Source organism: Marmota monax, unplaced genomic scaffold (genome assembly GCF_021218885.2).
Source record: "Marmota monax isolate L192 unplaced genomic scaffold, Marmota_monax_Labrador192_F-V1.1 WCK01_AAM20220418_F8-fsc00021, whole genome shotgun sequence".
NCBI lineage: Eukaryota > Metazoa > Chordata > Mammalia > Rodentia > Sciuridae > Marmota > Marmota monax.
The window spans coordinates 21,542,734-21,562,012 of NW_026695228.1; the positions used below are offsets into that span (position 1 = coordinate 21,542,734).

The following is a 19,279-nucleotide window of genomic DNA, read 5'->3' on the forward strand; positions in this document are numbered from 1 at the left end:
GGTCATGCCATGCGTCATTCCTACTTGGCAATGGCTCTCAGCAAGCAGCACTGGCACTGGGGGCTGGACCACCCTCCTGGGTGGTGGACAAGCTGTGCACTGCGGGCTACAGAGCGCAACCCTGGCCTCCACCCCCAGATGCCAGCAGCATCTCTACCCTCAAATGTGACTAATGTAACCCTCAAATGCGTCTCCCGAGGGGCAGAAAGCCCCTGGTTCAGAATCACAGGAATGAACAAGTGAGTGGATGCATGCGGGGACAGACAGGTGGAGATAGAAACACGGATAGATAGGTGGACATGTCTTGGCAGGTGGATGGAGAGATCCACAGAAAGATGGACGGATGGATAGATGGACAGAAAATACAGAGATGGTTGGCTGGCTAGTTGGATGGGATGGAGAGAGAGGGGTAAGCGGATGAGTGGATGGAGCCAGGGATGTGCAGAAAGACGATTCAGAAAGATGGCTGACTGGCTGGAGACAGATGGAGAGATAGAAGACGTTTTTGAGGCGCTGGGGATTAAACTCAGGGCCTCACTCATGCTAGACAGGTGTTCAACTAATGATCTACATCCCCACTGCCAGACAGACAGGCCAAAAAGATGGACGGATAGACATAAAAGAATGGATAGGTGGCCGGGCACAGTGGCGCATGCCTGGAATCCCAGCAGCTCAGGAGGCTGAGGCAGGGGGATCGCAAGTTCAAGGCCAGCCTCAGCATCTTAGTGAGGCCCAAAGCAACTTAGCCAGACTCCGTCTCTAAGTAAAATAAATAAATAAAAAGGGCTGGGGACGTGGCTCAGTGTAAAGCACCTCTGAGTTCAGTACAAAAAGAAGAAATGCTGGTTGGACGGACACATGCACACCTGAGTGGATGGACAGACAGACCAACAAGGTCTCTCATGCTAGGTCATGTTTTCTCACCCTCCGCCTATCAGCGCTGCGAGCAGCTCATCCTCTGTGGTGGGGGTGTCCTGTGCACTGCGCAGTGTGGAGGGGCAGCCCCGGGTCACTAGGTTTGAGCAGCACCCCGACACACAGACACATGTGACAACTGTGGACCTCTGCAGACACGTTGGGGACCCCAGAGTGCAGAAGCCCCCTGCTGGAGAACCTCTGCAGGGTCTCTACCCTGCCCTCTGCCCCTCCCAGAAGGCAGGCGCGTGGCGGAGCAGCGGGGTCCCCCGGCCTTACCCAGCACCTCCTGCTTCAGCTCCTCCAGGCGCCCCGAGTGCAGCAGGTGGTGGGGCAGCTCCTTCAGCTTCCGCTGGTTTGCCACCATGTCCGAGAACCACAGGGGCTGCGGGGCCACCTGGCGGGGGAGAAGAGAGGCTGGCAGCTGGCGCCTGGGTGCAAGGTCACTCATTCACTCCACAAACACGGGCCAGGACAGGCACCAGACGGTGCTAGGGCGGGGGCACAGAGGTAGCCCACAGCCCCCCACAAACAGGGCTGGGGCAAAGGGAGGGACCTGGGCTCAGCAATCCAAACCCCAGGGAGGCAGCTCTTCCTGAGAGAATAAGGTTTCCTGAAGATGCGGGCGGCAGACCTGGGCCTGCCAAATGGGCGGGAAAACAATGGCATTGCTGGGAGCCACGGCCCAGGCCAGCAGACTGGGGAGGGAGGAAACCTTGGAAGGCTCCCTGGAGGAAGAGGTATTTGGACTGAGCCTTGCGATGGCGGAGAAGCAAAAACAGGGCGTGGCATCCATGCTAAGGATGCCCAGGCTCCTGCTCCGGACATAAGGGAGAAGACCAGAGGAAATGCACAGAGGAACGGCCACGGGCAGGTCTTCCCAGGTGTGGGCATGGGGCAGTTTGTATTCTCCACTTCGAGAGTCTCTGTGCTTCACATAATTGCAGGGTACTCTTGTCACTAGAAAAATCACATAAGCATTATTTTTTAAAGTTTCTGATACACTTAGGAACCTCATGACTGGAAATAAGATTGTACCATGGAATTCACAGAGGAAAATATCCAGTGCCCAAGAAACAGATGGACAGACAGACAGAAAAATAGCTGTAGTGGTCCCTCGTGTCCATGGGAGATTGGCTCCAGGACCCCATGGACACCACAATCCAAGGATACCCAAGTCCCTTACAGAAAATGGCAGAGAACCTACTCATCCTCATAGACTAAGTCATCTCTAGACGACGTAGAACACTGGGTGCGAATGCCACGTACACAGTTGTCACTCTGAATTGCTCAGGGAATAGTGACAAGAATATGAAGTCTGCAGTCCACATGGTCAATACAGGTGCCTTTTTTTTTCCCCACAGTACTGGAAATTGAGGCCAGAATCGCTCTACCTCTGAGCTACTTCCTCAACCCTTCTTTTTAAATGATTTATTTCGAAGCTGGGTGTGGTGGCACAGGCCTGTAATCCCAGTGGCTTGAGAGGCAGAGGCAGGAGGATTGCAAGTTCAAAGCCTGGCACCAAAAATAAATAAGTAAATGACATATTTGGAGACAGGGCCTTGCTAAGTGGCCCAGGAGGGACCAGATGCAATTTTTATTTTCAAATATGTTTAAACTGTGATCGGTCGAACCTACAGACGGAGAACCAGGCTGCGGATTGAGGGCGGGGAGAACTGTTAGGCTTCACGAGGACTCAGTCCCAGGGGGTGAGTGTAAACCCTGAGATGCCAGGACTTGGGCAGTATTAAATGTGGCGGTTCCCCCTTTGGAAAGTTGGGCTGGGTCATTTCTCCCTCATCCGCTGCTCCCCAAATTATGGAGGAGGCAGCTCGTATGGTGAGGGAGGAGAGGACGTCGGGATGGCCTGAGAGTGGGAAGGATGGGGAGGAGGAGGCGAGCCCACCAGGCATGGCCAGGCAGTGGGGAGCAGGCCTGTCACCTCACCTTGCGGTCCAGGTTCAGGGGCTTCCCCACAAGCGGCAGGCTGATGAGCTTCTTGGTGCCCTGGCTCCAGGCCCCTGAGAAGAAGTCGGCCAGGACGCGGTGCCTCTTGGCTTTCTCAGGCCCAGACAGGTAGCGCACCCAGACCACCTCAGCCAGCTGTCTGCAGGGAGGGACACAGGCTGACGGCCCCGAGGGCACAGCAGGCTCAGAGGCAGCCACCAGTCTTCCAGGAGCCGCTTCCAAACGCCAGTCCGTCCCACTCCACCCTTGGGGGCGGGCAGTGTCTGCTGACTGCCTGCCAGATGCCTTGCTCAGTGCGTATCTGTAAATGGGCCATCTTGTTTTCCCTTAAATAAATGTACTTTTAAAAGAAGCCTCAGGGTACTTCAATAAGTTAAAAATAAAATAATAAATCATCACATGACCCAACAGGCCCACTTGGGTATGGACCCCAAAGAACCCCAAACCAGGTTCAGACAGAAACTTGAACAGCAGGCACAGTGGCACCTGTCTATGGTCCCAGCCACTTGGGAGGCTGGGGCAGGAGGATCGTTTGAGTCCAGGAGTTCAAGGTCAGGACAGCCTGGGCAACATGACGAGACTCTGTCTCAAAAACGTAAAAGAAAAGAAGACAAACACACATGTTCCTTAAGCACTACCTGCGATAGTTAAAAAGTGGAAAGAAACCGCTGTCCATCAGCAGGAGGCCGGGTTGACAGGGGTGGTGCAGCCACACAGGGAACATCAAAAAAGGAGGAAGCGCTGACACAGCCCACAGCGTGGATGAGCTTTGAAAACATGACGCTGAGTGACAGAAGCCAGGCACAGTGTGTGACTCCATGGACATGAGATGTCCAGAACAGGTGGATCCAGAAGGACAGAGCGCAGACCACTGGCTGCCAGGGGCTGAGGGGGCAGTGGGAGTGACTGCGGGTGGGGACGGGGTCACCTTTTTTTCCCCCCTTTGGTGAGGAGATTGAACCCAGAGGCCCTCTCCCATATCCCACATCCCCCAAATTTTTATTTTTTGTTGAGAGACAGGGTCTCACTGAGTTGCTTAGGGCCTTGCAGTTGCTGAGGCTGGTTTTGAACTCACAATCTTCCTGCCTCAGCCTCCCGAGGGCTCTGGGGGTCTCCTTCTGGTGTGACGGAAATAATCCAGAAGGACATGGAAGCGATGGCTGGCAGCACAGGGAGTGCACAAAACACCTCTGAATCGTGCCTTTTAAAAGGTGAATTGAATGTTCTGTGGGTCTCATCTCAGTTTAAAAAACGAGGGGCTGGGGGCACAGCTCAGAGGTAGAGCACTTGCCTGACATGCTGGAGGCCCGGCTTCCATCCCCAGCACTTTACCAACCACAAAATAAAAGAGGAGGGGGAGGGGGGGAGGAGGAGGAGGAGGAGGAGGAGGAGGAGGAGGAGGAGGAGGAGGAGGAGGAGGAGGAGGGCAGCAGCAGGAGGTTAGTATGTTAGAGGCCCTGGGGTGGAGGCCTGGAATTCTGAGCCAATTCCCTGGGAGTGGGAGGTCAAGAAGGAGCTGGTCATTGAGTCCTGTTTTCGGGGTCCCAACCAGACAGTGTCACCACGGCTGCCGCACTGGACCTACCTGTGGGCGATGGCCAGGAGCGTGAGGCCGTCCGCGGGTCTCCAGGCCAGGCAGTGGCCCAGGTCCCGACGAAGCCGCACCCACAGCAGGGGCGGGAAGCGCAGCAGCTCCTTGCTGGGGGGGGTCCAGTCCCGGTACACCACCTGCAGCACCTCGTCGTCCAAGGACAAGACGTCTTTCAGCTCTGCCTCCGAGAGACCGTGCCTGTGGGGAGGCCAGACGGGCTTGGATCACCTGGGACTTCTGCACCGAGGACGCAAAGTCAGGAGAGGGAGACAGGCACCCCAGCTGGGCGCCCCCACAGGCCCGGGATCAGCATTTGGGAGCGTCCGGCAGGCACAAGGCCCCCTGGGCTGACCCACCTAGTAATGCGTTTTCTGATCTTCTCTCCGTGCACATCTGCGGAGCGTGGACCATCTGCACCCTGGTCGGGGCAGCCTGAGACCCAGCCCAGGGAGGGAGGAAGCGGTAACTCAGGAATTAACGCAGGAAACAACTGCTCCCATTCCAACCCACCCTGGTCTTTCCTGGCCTAAGAAAAGGCCAGTGTCACCGTTTGGATCTGGAATGTCCTCTAAAGTGTCCATGTTGAAGGCTTGCATCCTAGGGGGCCTTGGGGGCAACGACTAGCTTGTGGGAGCTCTGGCCTCATCCGTGGACTAACCCACTGATGGATTCCTACTTTGGTGGCGTTACTGGGAGGTGGTGCTTAGTAGGAGGACGAGGTCACCAGGGCTGTACCCTGGAAGGCACATCCTGTCCCCACCGTTCCTCGGTCTCTGCTTCTTGACCATCACTACACCCTTCCGCCCTCACCTCAGGGCCAAAGCAACAGAGCCAGCGGACCCCACACCGGAGCCGCTGGGACCAGGAGCCAACCTTCCCTCCTCCACGATGTCACGTGATGAAGGCTAACTGATCCACCGAGTTAGAGGCAGGGCCATCTTTAAGTGGGCTGAGAAGATAAGTTCGGGGGCTAGGACTAGAGCAGGTTGTTCCAAGTGACAGACGGGAGCGACTGCAGGATCTGCCAGAAGTTTCATCAGAGATGGAAACAATCGAATGGAGGTCATTTCGGAGCAGGGGACGGGAGTTTTTGCACCACAGGGTGTGGGGATCGTCCACTAAGGGTCAGCACATTGGTTCAACAACCATTGATGGAGCATCAGCTGTGCTGGAGGCACTGATCTCCCGGGGACAGAGAATTAGACACTTGTGGTAACCCATTTTCTGTGGCCAATAACGTGACACCACAGACTGAGTACCTTGTTTAAAAAAAAAAAAAAAAAAAAGCCCATATCTGTCATCCCAGAGACTCTGGAGGCTGAGGCAGGAGGATTGCAAGTTCAAAGCCAGCCTCAGCAACTAAGAGAGCCCTTAGCAACTTAGTGAGACCCTGTATCAAAATAAAATATAAAGGGCTGGGGATGTTGCATAGTGGTTAAGCGCCCTGGGTTCCATCCCCAGTATCAAAAAAAAAAAAAAAAAAAAAGAGAGAGGCTTGTCTTGGCTCATGGTTCTTGTCCAAGGTCAAAGGGCCACCTCCTGGGATGGTTTTGTTTTGTTTTTGTGGTTCTGAAGATTGAACCCAGGGACACTCTACCATTGAGCTACATCCCCAGCCCTTTTAATTGTAAGAAAGGGTCTTGCTAAGTCACGGAGACTGGCCTCCACCTCCTGAGAAGCTGGGATTAAAGGTGGGCACCACTGTGCCCAGTTGGTGATGGCCTTCCTGATGGCAGAGCCCTGAGAGGCTGGAGACAGGGGGTGTGCCTGCTGGTCCCCTTCTCTCTCCTACGAAGGCATGTTCCCTTGGAGGCCCCACCCTGACGACCTGGCTGATCCTAATCACCTCCCAAAGGCCCACTCCGAACACCAGAGTCAGGCTAAACTTCCAGTCTTCCAATTCTGCACGACGGGATTAATTTCAATACGGGAATCCTCGGGGACACGCCAGCCGTATCCACATTAGAGCAGATCCTGCCTTAGTCTCTCTGGGCTGTAGCAGAAACACTGTAGACTTGGGGCCTAAACCACAAACACTCTTTCTCATAGTTCTGGAAGCTGGCAAGGCCAAGACCAAGATGCCGCAGATCTGGTGTCTGGTAAGGACCGGCTTTTGGCTCATGAATGACATCTTTTTGCTGTGTCCTCACACGGCAGAAGGAGCCAGGAGCTCTCTGGGGCCTCTGCATAAAAGCACTAATCCAGTTCCTGACCTGGTCACCTCTCAAAGGCTCCACCTCCTAATCCCATGCCCTGAGGGTAGAACTCCACTGGTGAATTTGGGGGAGACCCAGACATTCAGACCATGCAGCATCCCGGGGTGCAGGGAGCCAGGCGGGAAACACACCAGGCAGCCGGGCACTGTGGCCATTCCTGTCGTCCTAGGTACTGAGGAGGCTGGGGCAGGAGGATCAGAGGTTTGAAGCCATCGTGGGAAACTTAGTGAGACCCTGTCTCAAAAGAAAGTGTCAAAAAAGGGGCTGAGGGCAGAGCATTTGCTGAGCATACACCAAGCCCCGCGTCCAATCTCCAGCAGCACAAAATCAAAAAGAAACCAACCAGCAAAACTATAAAGAGCTTGAGTAGCTCCAGGCACCAGGAGGAGGACGTGCCGAGCCCAGTGAGCGACAGGCAAGGGGACAGGGGCCACGCTCCTGAGCAAAGGGACCCAGCCGGGCTGGGGTGGGAGGGAGGAGGGCAGGAGCAGGTCTCAGGTCACAGCGCTCCAGGCCAGGGACAAGGTGGCAGAGCTGCAGGACCTTAGGAAGGAAGGAGCTTAGATCCTTTTCTAAAAGTACCCTGAGGTCCCCGTGTGCTTCTCCAGGGCAGAAGCTCCATCTGGGTGGTTTGAAGTTTTTATTTTTAAGTGGTCAAGTCAAAACGTGCGCATGCGCATTCCCAGCAGCTGGCTGACTGCAGCCTTAAAGTGGGAGGGACCCAGCTGTTGCTGGGTATTAACAAGGAATCACAGATGAAGGGTGAACAGGCACCCACGGTGGGTTTCAGCCACGAAAAGATGCGGGCTACTACCTGGGTGAACCTGGAAAACGTGATGCTGAGTGACAGAAGCCAGAGGCCCAAGGCCACCCGGCATATGATTCCGTTTGTGTGAAATGTCCAGAGCAGGATCCAGACCCAGGACGCAGATCAGGGACTGGAGATATGGAAAAGCAGAGTGATTACCCAATTGGCGTGGACTTTGTCCTTTTGGGGATGGAATGTTCTGGATCTAGATGGAGGTGGCAGTTGCAGGACACCGAATGTGCTCAGAGTCACTGAGGTGTTCACTCTCTAATGGTTGATTTTCAGTTATGTGAATTTTTCTTTAATTACAAAAAAATTAAAAACCAACTTCCCCTCCTGCTAAATGCAATGAGGATCCCTGCGTCAGCTCCCTGGACTGGACTGGGACCCAGGCTCCAAACTCAGCAGGGCAGGGAATGCGCAAGGCTGAGCCTGGCCCCGGACTCCCTGCAGCTGCCCTAGGGGGGTGTGCACCCCCACATCCCTGGCCCCTTCCCAGGGGAGGGAGCAGGGCACCAGGGGAGGGCGTGCCCTGAGCACAGCTTTCCTCAGCTCTGCGTGTTGACACTGGGGGCCAGATCACTCTTCAAGGTGGACGTCCTGTGGGCACCATAGGAAGCTTCTGCGTGCCTGGCCTCCCCCACCAGGTGCCAGTAGCATGGTAGATAGACAGGAAAATAGATAGACAGACAGGGAGATAGATAGATATATGGATTGACAGACAGGAAGATAGCATGGTCTACATTTGGGATCTTAAATGTTCCCCCAAGACCCACGTGTTAAAGGCTGATGCTTTGGGAAGTGGTGGAACTCTAGAGGAGGGGCCGATGGGAGGTCCTGGAGTCGCCTGGGCATACGCAGCCCTTCACTCGCCTTCTCCTCCCCGCCGTGAGGTGAGCAGCTGTGCTCTGCCGCGTGGGCTGCCTCACCCCAGGCCCAAAGCAACAAGCCGACTGGTCGTGGACTAGACTTCCAACGCCGTAAGCCCAAATAAACCTTTCTTCTTCTGTCTTCCATCTTTGAGCACCTCAGGTATTTTGTTACAGTGATGAAAAGCCAACTGACACAGATATATGGAGACTCGGATAAATACAGACAGATAGAATTGCTAGAAAGACTGACAGATGGTCTCTAACATGGTCACTCATGGGTCCTCACTCTCTATACTGACAACATTTGGAATGGATCTTTCTCTGTGGTGGGGCTGTCCTGTGGATCATAGGATATTTAGCAACATTGCCGGCCTCCACCCACCATGTACCAGGAGTATGATAGACAGACAGGCAGATGGACAGATGGATAGACTGATAGATGGAAGGATGGATGATCAGACAGATGGATAGATGAATAGATAATAGAAATAGAGATCATAGATGGATAAATAGACAGAGATGGGATACACACACACACACACTTATAATACATATACAGATTCTCTGCTGCAGGGCGTGTTCCAGAACACTGTAGAATGCCGACCAGCATCCCTGGCCTCCTCCTCAAGACTCCGGAGCACCTCCTCCTCTGGGCATGCAGGACAACTGGAAATGTCTGCACTTTCCCTCGGGTGAGAACCTGTGGTTTGGAGCTACCTCGCATCTGCCTGTGAGCCTCAACCATCCTGCCACACCAACCTCGAGTGAAAACATGGCACTTTCAGGGAACTGCAGCTACCCAAATCATCTCCCTGACAGTCAGTCGCCTTTCATATATCACCTCCCACCAGCCCTGGGAGGGGGGATCCTACCCCCCATGAAATGCCCAGCTTTCCTGACTGGACCAGTCATGGGGCTAAAAAGGCCAACTGATTTCTGTCCCCCTTGGATTTTGGCATTAGGATGCAAAAATCAAGCCAGTGAGATGATGTCAGGTCCTTGAAATATGAGCTTATGCAGCCACCTGAAGCTCAAGGCAAGTGGAAGTTCCAAGGGAGAGAAAGGAAGATTCTAGAAGAGGAGCCAATGTCCACAGAGGACCCCAAGGGTGAATGGGCAAGAAATTAATACTCATGACTTTCTGGCTTCCATGGGAGCCCTGCTTCCTCTGGGTAGAGTCACCAGCGTGGCCTGAGGGGCACCCTCTACCTGGGAACGTTCCCGGTCTTGTCCTCTTGTAGAGTTCAGTGCAGCCACGACATCTCCCCCGACATGAAATCTGGTGTAGCCCTGGGATCAGCTGCAGGTGGCTTTGGATCCCCCCACCTTCCTCTTGGAATAAAGCCCTTCGTTCTCAACACTGGCACGTTCTGGTGAACAAACAAAAAGACCCCCACCGTATGGAGGAACTGTGGCAATGAAGAAAGATCAAAGACTGAGCGAGAGAAAACTGCCCAAGGAACGAGCGGAGCCACGCGGTCCAGGCGGTGCACTTGGACGTCTGGCCGGCCAGCCCAGCCCAGCAGCTTTGTTGCTCAGTGTCTCTGATGACTGGCCTGACCCGGCCTCCAGGGGACGAGCTGGGTGCCCGGGTGCTTGTGAGGAGCACCCTCCCCTCCGCAGCTCCTCGCCTGTGACCCCCGCCTACACCTGGGCTCTTGGAGCAGGGTGACCCAGGGAGCTGCTGGGAGCCACAGCCCTGAGCACCTCATGGGCAGAGCCACCATCTAAACAGTCCTTCACACAACGTGGCGATTTGACACGTGTGTGCTTTGGGTCATGGTCACCACAACTAAATTACAACCAGTGTGTGTGTGTGTGTGTGTGTGTGTGTGAGAGAGAGAGAGAGAGAGAGACTGACTTAAGTTCTGCTCTCAGCAAATTTCAAGTCAACAGCACAGTGTCATTGACTGCAGTCACCATGCTAACATCACAACATCAGATTCTCGTTCTCAGATGTGAGTCTCTCTTTTTCAATTGAACACAGAGGCGCTGTACCACTGAGTCACAGCCCATCCCTTTTTAGCACAGTTGCAGAGGCTGGCCTCAAACTTGAAATCCTCCTGCCTCAGCCTCCCCAGGAAATGGGATGACAGGCAGGCACCACCACAGCTAGTCTGATCCATCTTATGTCAGAAAGTTGACACCCTCTGACCAACATCTCATTATCCACCCACGCCCACCCCGGCCAAGCCCCTGGCACCCACCACTCTTCTCTCTGCTTCTTTAAGCTTGTTTTTTTTTTTTTCTTTCTCTGACTCTATAAACACATTGGGATTGGACTTTCCTTTTTGCCTGTGGTTGGTTCCGATGCTACGAGCCTGGAATTAAACTTAGACACCTCCTTGTGGTCGAGTCTTTGGAAAAGTGTGCTTTAAAAGTTTTTTTTCTGAAACCTCTCTGTGTACGTCTGCTTCATTACAGAGGGGGACATTGCAAAGTCTCAGCAGGAAAACCAACCAACCAACCCTCCCAAGAAAGGCTGAGCCTCACCCAGGTTTGGCTGGAGGTGTCCCCATCAGGCCGCCCGGGAGGCTCACGCCACAGGCTCCCAGCGGAGGTGTGATCCTGGGTTTGCAGCGTGGCCAGAGAGCTCGGGAGAAACAGCTTCCCGGGATCAGAGTCTAATTCAATGGCAGACCCCGGGAGGGCGGAAGGCTGACTGCAAATAACAGGCCTGGACTCTTCAAGCAAAGACAGAGGAAGAATGTTCCGGAATAGAGGCTTCAGCAGACTGAACGTTGGTCTCCTCTAAATCCCATGTTGAAATGCTAACCCAGCAGGAATGAGACTGGAGCCTGGTAGAAAAGACCCCGAGCTCTCTCCCGCCTTTCTGCCACGTGAGGACACAGGAAGTCAGGGCCCTCACCAGAGCCCGGCCATGCTGGTGGCCCGCCTCAGACTTCCAGCCTCTAGAACAGGGAAAAATGCAACCGTCCCTCAGGACCCACAGTGACGGGTGTCCAGACCCCCAAGACACCAAAATACGCAGGTGCCCAAGCCCCTTCTAGAACAGGGCACAGTGTTTCCACAGCCCTCTGTCATCTCCCTCAGTGACTTAGGAAACCTGAGGCCAATGTGCTGTGCTCAGCTGCCACACTGGCCAGGACGTCACAGCAGGACAAGGTCCCCACACAGTTGGCGCAGACACGTCCTTCTGAACACCTGCGGCCGGCGGAAACCAGAGACACGGAACCCGCAGCACAGAGATCTGGCGGTTCCTTTGTTAGGACAGGCCACTCAGTCTGTGACACTTCAGTACAGCAGCCTGAACAAACCAAAGGAGAGAACAAAGAGTCCCAACACCTAAATGGGATTCTGGGTCAGGGTGGGAGAGGGACAGCAATGAAGGACTTTATGGGGACCCTTGGCAAATTTGGATTGTGAAGTGCGTACTGAACATCATCGTGTCCACATTGATTTCTTAACTTCAGAATTGTCCTGTGGCAATGTGAGATTCTGACTGCTTTTGTTCTTGGGAATTGGGTGAATCATTCAGGAGGAAAACATTCAGGGAAAATTACATATGAGTGACAGACCGCAGACAGATGATAGATGACAGGAGGATGCTAGAAAGATTAACAGATTGATACAGGATGGAAAGATGACAGATAGATAGATAGTTAGAGGAGGGAAAGATAGAGCTTATGTAGCAAATTGATGCAAACAGGTGATTCTGGGGGACTGTTCTTGACCAAGGCCTATTCTGCCTATGAGGACACTTGCCAATGTGCTAAGATACTTTGGGGTGTCACAGGATGTGGTCTCACCAGCACCTGGGAGCTTTCTCAGTAAATGCAAAGCACAGGGGAGCCTCCCCTACAAAGAATGGGGGCTCCGTGTCAGCAGCACCGAGGCTGAGAAACCAGGTGTCTAGGAATTCTTCACGCTGTTCTTGTCATCATCGATAAATCTCAAGTTATTTTAAAGTAAAAATTTTACAAAATAAATTCTATAGGCAAATCCATGGAGACAGGAAGATGAGTGCTGACAAGGACTGGGGAAGGGACACGGGGAGTGACTGCTAACAGGAACAGGGTGTCTTTTGTGAGTGATGGAAATGTTTTGGTGACATTTGCATAGCATGGGGAATGCGTTAAAAACCACTGAACTGTATTCAATTTCCTGAGTCCAAAGGTACAGCTCGGGAGGAGGATGAGTCCTGAAGTACTGCTCCCCAGCAGGATGAGAACTCTTAACAATATCAGAACAGCTACGAGAGAGGATTTTGAATGTTCTCACCACGAAGAAATGATCAACGTTCGAGATGATGGCTAGCCTAAGTATTCTGAGTTGGTCATTATACAGGTAGTGAAAGGTCACACTGAGACCAAAAATGGGTGCAATGATTGCCTGTCAATTACAAAATTAATTAAATTTGGGGGGTTACTGGGGGATTGAACCCAGAAGCGTCCTACCACTGAGCTATATCCCCAGTCCCCCAGCCCTGTTTGTACATTTTATCTTGAGACAGGGTCTCACTCAGTTGCTGAGGCTGGCCTTGAACTTGTGATCTTCCCACATCAGTCTCCCAAGTTGCTAGGTTGCAGGCGTGCCCACCACCCTTGGCTAGAAATCAATTACAAATTTTAAAGATTTTTAAAAGAAATAATTTACATTATGTGAATTGTACTGGGCTGAAGAGTGTCCCCCCAGGATCTGTGCCCACCAAAGCCTGGGAATGCGAGCTGACTTAAAAAGCCTCGCTGCCTCTTTGGAGGTAACCAAGACAAAACAACACTGTGCTGAACCAGGGTGGGCCTTAACCCAGGGCGTGGTGTCCCCCCAGGGAGAAGGAGGCTGTGTGGACAGAGACAGAGACTGGAGCGTCCCACCCACAGGTGAGGGATGCCAGGCTCGGCTGCATCACCAGAATCAGGGAAGAAGGCATCCGGCAGGCCCACCCCAGAGCCCCTGGAGGGAGCACGGCCCTGCCCACATGGACTTCCGGCCTCCAGAACCGTGGGAGAATGACTCCATCATGCTAAGCCCCCCAGCTGCGACTTCTACAGCAGCCCAAGAAACCAATGATGAATTAGATCTCGATTTTAAAAAGAGCTGAAGGGCTGGGGTGCAGCTCTGGGGCATGCTGAGCCCGCCCAAGGCCCTGGGGTCCAGCCCAGCCCACCACGACCCCGACGACTCATAACAAGACAATAAAGCCACACGACTGGGCCTTACCGGGAAGACACGATGTAACCCAGCACGTGGGCCACCAGGAGCTGCCCGTGCGTCTGCTCCAGGCGGGCACAGAGCTGGTGTGTCGCCTCCTCGGCGGTGGAGGCCAAGGGCGCGGGCACGGTGAAGGAGGCCCATTTCCGGGCCTCCTCAAAAGCCAGCCTCAGCCGCCCTGGGTGACCGCAGTCTGGAAGGCTGGCCCAGAGCAGGTCCCGCTGCGTGGGGCTCAGGGTCCTCCTTGCTGCCACCAACAGGAGCTGGATCATTTCTTGTCCTTGGTTCCCAGAGAGGGGCCTCACCTCCCAGTAGGCCTCGGGGTCCGAGACCGTCCGCCGCACGGTGTCCAGAGCCCCCCGCTGCCCCGAGCAAGCTGAGAGGATGAGGTGCACCTTCGGGGGACACCTGAGAGGCAGCCAGGGGATCCTCCGGGAGCCTCGGACAGAGTCCAGGTCGTCCACGGAGTCCAGCAGCAGCACCAGGGACTCGAAGTTCCTGCGGGAGACGGTGTGGAGGAGGCCGCGCAGGAGCTGGGCCACCCTGGCCTGGGCCTCCAGGACCTGGGGGGGCGGCGGGGGCAGCCCGAAGGCCAGGCACACTTGGAAGCAGAGGCTCTTCAGGAGGCTGCGGGCGTCAGAGCTCATCTGCGACGTCCCCAGCAGCCGCAGGACCGTCACCGTCTTGGGGCCGAGCAGCCCGGGCATCTGCTCAGCCAACTTGCACATCAGGGCAGACTTCCCGACGCCCGGGGGGCCGAAGAGGACCACGGGGCCGTGGGGCTGGCTGTCGTCTCGTCTGAGCCGCTGCCCGAGCTGAGCCAGCAGCTCCCGGCGGCCACAGAAGGTCCCGGTGGCCTCTGCGCTCTGCCAGAGGTGGTGGCGGATCTCCTGGTAGAGCCAGGCCAGGTCCTGCCTGGCCAGCTGCAGCTCCCGGAGATGCTCGAGGACCTGGTGGTCAGCCCTGGCCACAAACTGCTCTCCCAGCTCCCGGAGGTAGCGGGCGTGAGCCTTGTTCTTGGGGTTCACCAGGTCTCGGCTCCACGGCAGGCGGTGGGTCTTGAGGACCCCGGGGTGTGTGTCAGTGATGCGCCCCTTGAGGTCCCTCAGAAGGTTCTGGGCGTCAGTATCCAGGCAGCCGTCTGCGAGCCGGTCCACCATCTTGAGGGTGCCGTCCTCCAGGATGTGCTTGTTGAGGTCCTGGATCTCTCGAAGGAAGACAGTGGCGCCCTGCTCCCCGGCCGCTGAGCCCAGCAGGCCCCGCTCCATCTCCCACTCGATGACTGCAAAGCAGAGGGGTAGAAAGGCTGGTCAGCAGGGGGTCCCTGGGTCCCGGGTTCAAGTTCAGCATGTGGTGGAACTACCGGGCACCTTCCCAAAACCCGCAGGGCTGGACCCACCTCCAGAAGTTCTGATTCAGAACTCACGGGGGCCTGTGAGTCTGCACGTCCAACAAGCCTACGGGGACCGCCGGTCCAGGACCAGCACCACTTTAGCCACCATTATTAATCAATTGACCTCTGCAGCAGGCAGCTCATGTGGAAAAGCAGCCCATCATCAAATAATACAAAAGTCAGCCCCGAGTTCCCACAGCACCCAGCTATCCAGCAGTTCCACTCCTAGAATTCTGCCCCGAACTGAAAACAGATATTCAACAAACACTCGAACACCCTCAATCACAGCAGCCCAAAGGTGAAGACAGTCTAAACGTACAGCATTGGATAAAGTGATGAACAAAATGTGGTTCAGCCAGACAGTGGAATATTGTACAGCCACGAAAAGGGGTGAGGCACTGACACCTGCTGCAAGGCAAAGGAACCTCAGAAATGTCATGCCAGACGCAGAGGCCACAGGGTGTGTGGTCCCTCTGAAGTCCAGGGTCCAGACCTGGCAGACCCATAGAGCCAGAAAGTGGATCAGTGGCTGCCAAGCACAGGGAGAGGGTAGTGGGGAGTGACTGCTAGAGGGGATGGGGTCTCCTTTCAGGGGGATGAAAATATTCTGGCTGCACAACATTGTGAATGTACCTAATGCCACCAAATCGTTCCCTTTCCAAAGGTGTATGCTGTGCTATGTGAACTCAGTTCAATTAAAAAAAAAAAAAATCCAGTGTGTCTATTTCAGGTGCCTCCTTCACATATTCGATCAACAAGCATTGATTGTGCTTCTACTTGTGCCGGCTTCTGCTCTCCACACTGGGAACACAGGTCCCTGCCCTGGCAGAGTGGACATTCCTGTCTAAATGAATAAATGGCAGCATAAACGGACAGACAGCTGGTGGAGAAACAGCTGGTCTTTCCCAACTGAGAAGGACAAGTGGGTATTTGAAGCTACAGGAAAAATGTGTGTGTGTGTGTGTGTGTGTGCGCGCGCGCATGTGTGCATCTGCAAAAGCTGGGAAGCTGGGAGTTTTTAATGAGACTGGCTTCCGTGGGGAGACAGCAGTTCATTCTGTCCTAAGAGCAAGGATCAGTGCCTTTAAGCATAAAGGGCCAGAGAGTAAGTGTCCGAGGCCCTCACAGGCCGGGCGGTCTCGGTCACCACGGCAGACCCAGCTGCCAGGGCACGAGTGCAAACAGGCAGCGTGCGGACGAAAGCACCTGGGCACGTGCCAGCAAAGCTGCATTGACAAAATCAGGCAGCTGACGGAGCTGGCCGCAGCCCAGGCTGGCCGACCCCTGCCCCATGGCCTGCAGCCGCTGCCCCAGGACCCACATTTTCCAGGACCAGGGCCCACCCTGACTCTCCTTGGAGGCTGTTGTTTTGAAGGAGTCCGACGGGAGGAGTTATTTTTGAAGCTGCTCTGGGCTCAGCGGAGGCTCCCAGTTCTCTGCTGCTGAAGGCCCCGGGCCCTGGGGACCGACTAAGGCAAGTCAGAGTTAAGAGCCGCAGGCAGGGGTCGGGGCTCAGGGGTGGAGCCTCGCCCAGCTCGTGGAGCACTGGGCTTGATTCTCAGGACCCCATGAAATAAATAAGTAAATAAAATAAAGTCAACGTGCCCATCTACAACTAAAAAAAATATTTTAAAAAAGTTAGGAGCCACCCAAAAGTTCTCCTTGGCCAGATGTGGTGCACACCTGATTTCCCAGCTACCTGGGAGGCTGAGGCAGAAGTCTGAGATCAGCCTCAGCAACTTGGTGAGACCCTATCTTGAAATAATTTTTTTAAAGGGGGGCTGGTGTTGTGGCTCAGTGGTTAAGAACCCCTGGGTTCGCTCCTCAGGACCAAAAAAAAAAAAGTAGAAAAAGAAAAGGGAGAAGGCTGGGAATATAGCTGAACCTCCCCACCACCACTGCCGGGTTCAATCCCCAATTACACACATACACACATACACACACACACACACAATCCTCCTTTGAGAGCCCTCACGACCCCTTGGCCTCAAGGGAGGAAGGTAGGGATGAAGGCAACTACACTCCAAAATGGAATCCTTCTCAGTCACTGTGTGGCTTTGGGAAAATCTCTGTACCTCTCTGAGCCTGTTTTCTCCCCTGTAATGTGGGTGTACCCGTCCATCCTGATGGGGGCGCTGTTGTGAGACTTTTCTATGGAATAATGCTTGGGAGAAGCGGAGCATTCTACGTGGGAGGGAAAGAAGCCAGTCTCAAAAGGTTAAGATCGTGAGCTTCCATTGTGTATTGTTCAAGTGACACATTAGAGAGATGGTGGTGCATTCGAGGCTGCCAAGAGCTGGGGGTTCAGGGGAAACAGAGTGTGGTTATAAACAGGTAGCAGGGAAAGGCAGCGGAAAAGGGGGTGCAGCAGGAGAGAGAGGGAGAACCCAGACCCTGAATCCCAGCCTAACCTCAGGGAAACAGCAGACCAAGGACATGCTACAAAAGACCTGGCCAGATTTCCTCCAAAGTGTCAAGGTTGCCAAGCACGGTGCAGCCTGCAATCCCAGCTCTCAGGAGGCTCAGGCAGGAGGATCACAAGTTCAAGGCCAGCCCCAGCAATTTAATGGGACCCTGTCTCAAAATAAAATAAAAAAGGGGTTGGCGTTGTAACTCCGTGGTCGAGCGCTTGCCTAACACGTGTGAGGCCCTGGGTTTGATCCTCAGCACCACATAAAATAAAGGCAGTGTGTCCATCTACAACTAAAAACAAAATCTTAAAAAAATGTATTTAAACTAAAGTAAAATTTAAAAGTCTGAGGGTGAGACTCAGTGGTGCAGGACTTGCCTAGCAGCATGTGTGAGAGCTGATTCCATTCCCTGAACTCTGTGTGTGTGGCCGGGGGTGGGGGTGGGGTGTCAAGGTCACCAAGAACAAGGAAAGAATGTGAAACTGTCGCAGACCAGTTTTAGCAAATGTACAGTAAAATCGTATTTATATAAATTTCTTCTTTCAATATATTGATATGAATCAATATATTTAATGTTGAGAATATAAATTCATGTATTAAATATGTTGATGGTAGAAATGAATATATTTAATATTTCAGTTAATAGTCCTCCTTTTTCTGTGCTTTCAACTACCTGAGGTCAATGGTGGTTTGAAATAATTCATGTTTTAAATTGCACACCATTCTGTGTCCTGAGACAAAATCTTGTGTCATCCTGCTCCATCCCTCCTGGCACCTGAATCATCCCTTTGTCCAGCGTATCCAGGCTGTATATGCTACCCACTCATTAGTCACAGTAGCCGTCTGGGTTATCAGACCAACACTGGGGTACCACAGTGCTTGTGTTCAAGTAACTTTCATTTTACTTAATAACGGTCCCTAAGTGCAAACTTTTATTAGAGTCAATGGTTATAAATGGTTCTATATTGTTACTTGTTAGTGTTAAGCTATTGCTGTGCCTAAGTTTAAATTAAACTTGATCAGAGATATGTCTATAAAGGGGAAAACTCAACCTATGCAGGGCTTGGTGCTATCTGCAGTTTTGGGTTCCACTGGATGATTGTGGGATGTACCCCCTGTGGATAAGCAAGGGCTACTGTGACATACATTAACCTCCTCAAAATCCATATGCTGACCTCCTACTAACCCATAGATAGAGAAGAGCCTATCTCTGCTGGACGGCAGGCGGTGGCGGAAACAACTTGGTCATGTTGTGTTTGTAAAAAAATCTTTCTAGCAGTGAGTGTGGAAGACGGACGAGAGTGAGGGGTGGGGGGCTGTGGCCAGGAGGGCGGGGAGGGCACAGAAGTCCTCTGCAGTGGAGGGATTCCCAGGGACAGGAACCTTCTGGGGAGGTGGAGCCACCATAGGCTGGAGGGCTGGGGATAAACTCAGTGTTCCTGACCCGCCCCCTTGGGCAACCACGACTCCTCCCTCCTGTGTGCGCCTGGTTCCACCTCAGAGGCAGGTGCCAGAAGCCTGGAGACTCACACACACACACACACACACACACACACACACACAGGGCCAGATCAGCGCCTCTCAGCAGGGGCTGCTCTTGGGCCACCACGGGGGTCAATTCTTCTACTCTGCCTGAGACTAAGCTAGGTTTTAGCACTACAAATCTTTTTCTTGTTTTTTGGTACTGGTGATTGAACTTGGGGCGTTCAACCACTGAGCCCCATCCCCAGCCCTATTTTGTATTTTATTCAGAGACAGGGTCTCACTGAGTTGCTTAGGGCCTTGCTAAATTGCTGAGGCTGGCTTTGAACTTGTGATCCTCCTGCCGCGGCCTCCTGAGCTGCTAAAATTATAGGCTACAAACCTTGCATCCTGCGAAGCCCTCTATTCCAGGCAAATTGGGATGGTGGTGACCCTAGAATTCTTCCCCCAC

General features: G+C 53.7%; 1 protein-coding gene across 2 annotated transcripts in view; it reads right to left on the reverse strand.

Moving 5' to 3' along the window:
• Nucleotides 1–19,279, reverse strand: part of Nwd1 (NACHT and WD repeat domain containing 1) — a 62,928-nt gene that overhangs the window by 31,898 nt on the left and 11,751 nt on the right. For both annotated transcript variants that reach the window (XM_058576602.1, XM_046437462.2), the window contains exons 5-8: nt 13,552–14,824; nt 4,469–4,672; nt 2,863–3,022; nt 1,195–1,312 (exon numbers count right to left, since the gene is read on the reverse strand). In XM_058576602.1, coding sequence (XP_058432585.1) covers nt 1,195–1,312; nt 2,863–3,022; nt 4,469–4,672; nt 13,552–14,824 — 1,755 coding nt within the window. The remainder of the gene's footprint in view (nt 1–1,194; nt 1,313–2,862; nt 3,023–4,468; nt 4,673–13,551; nt 14,825–19,279) is intronic.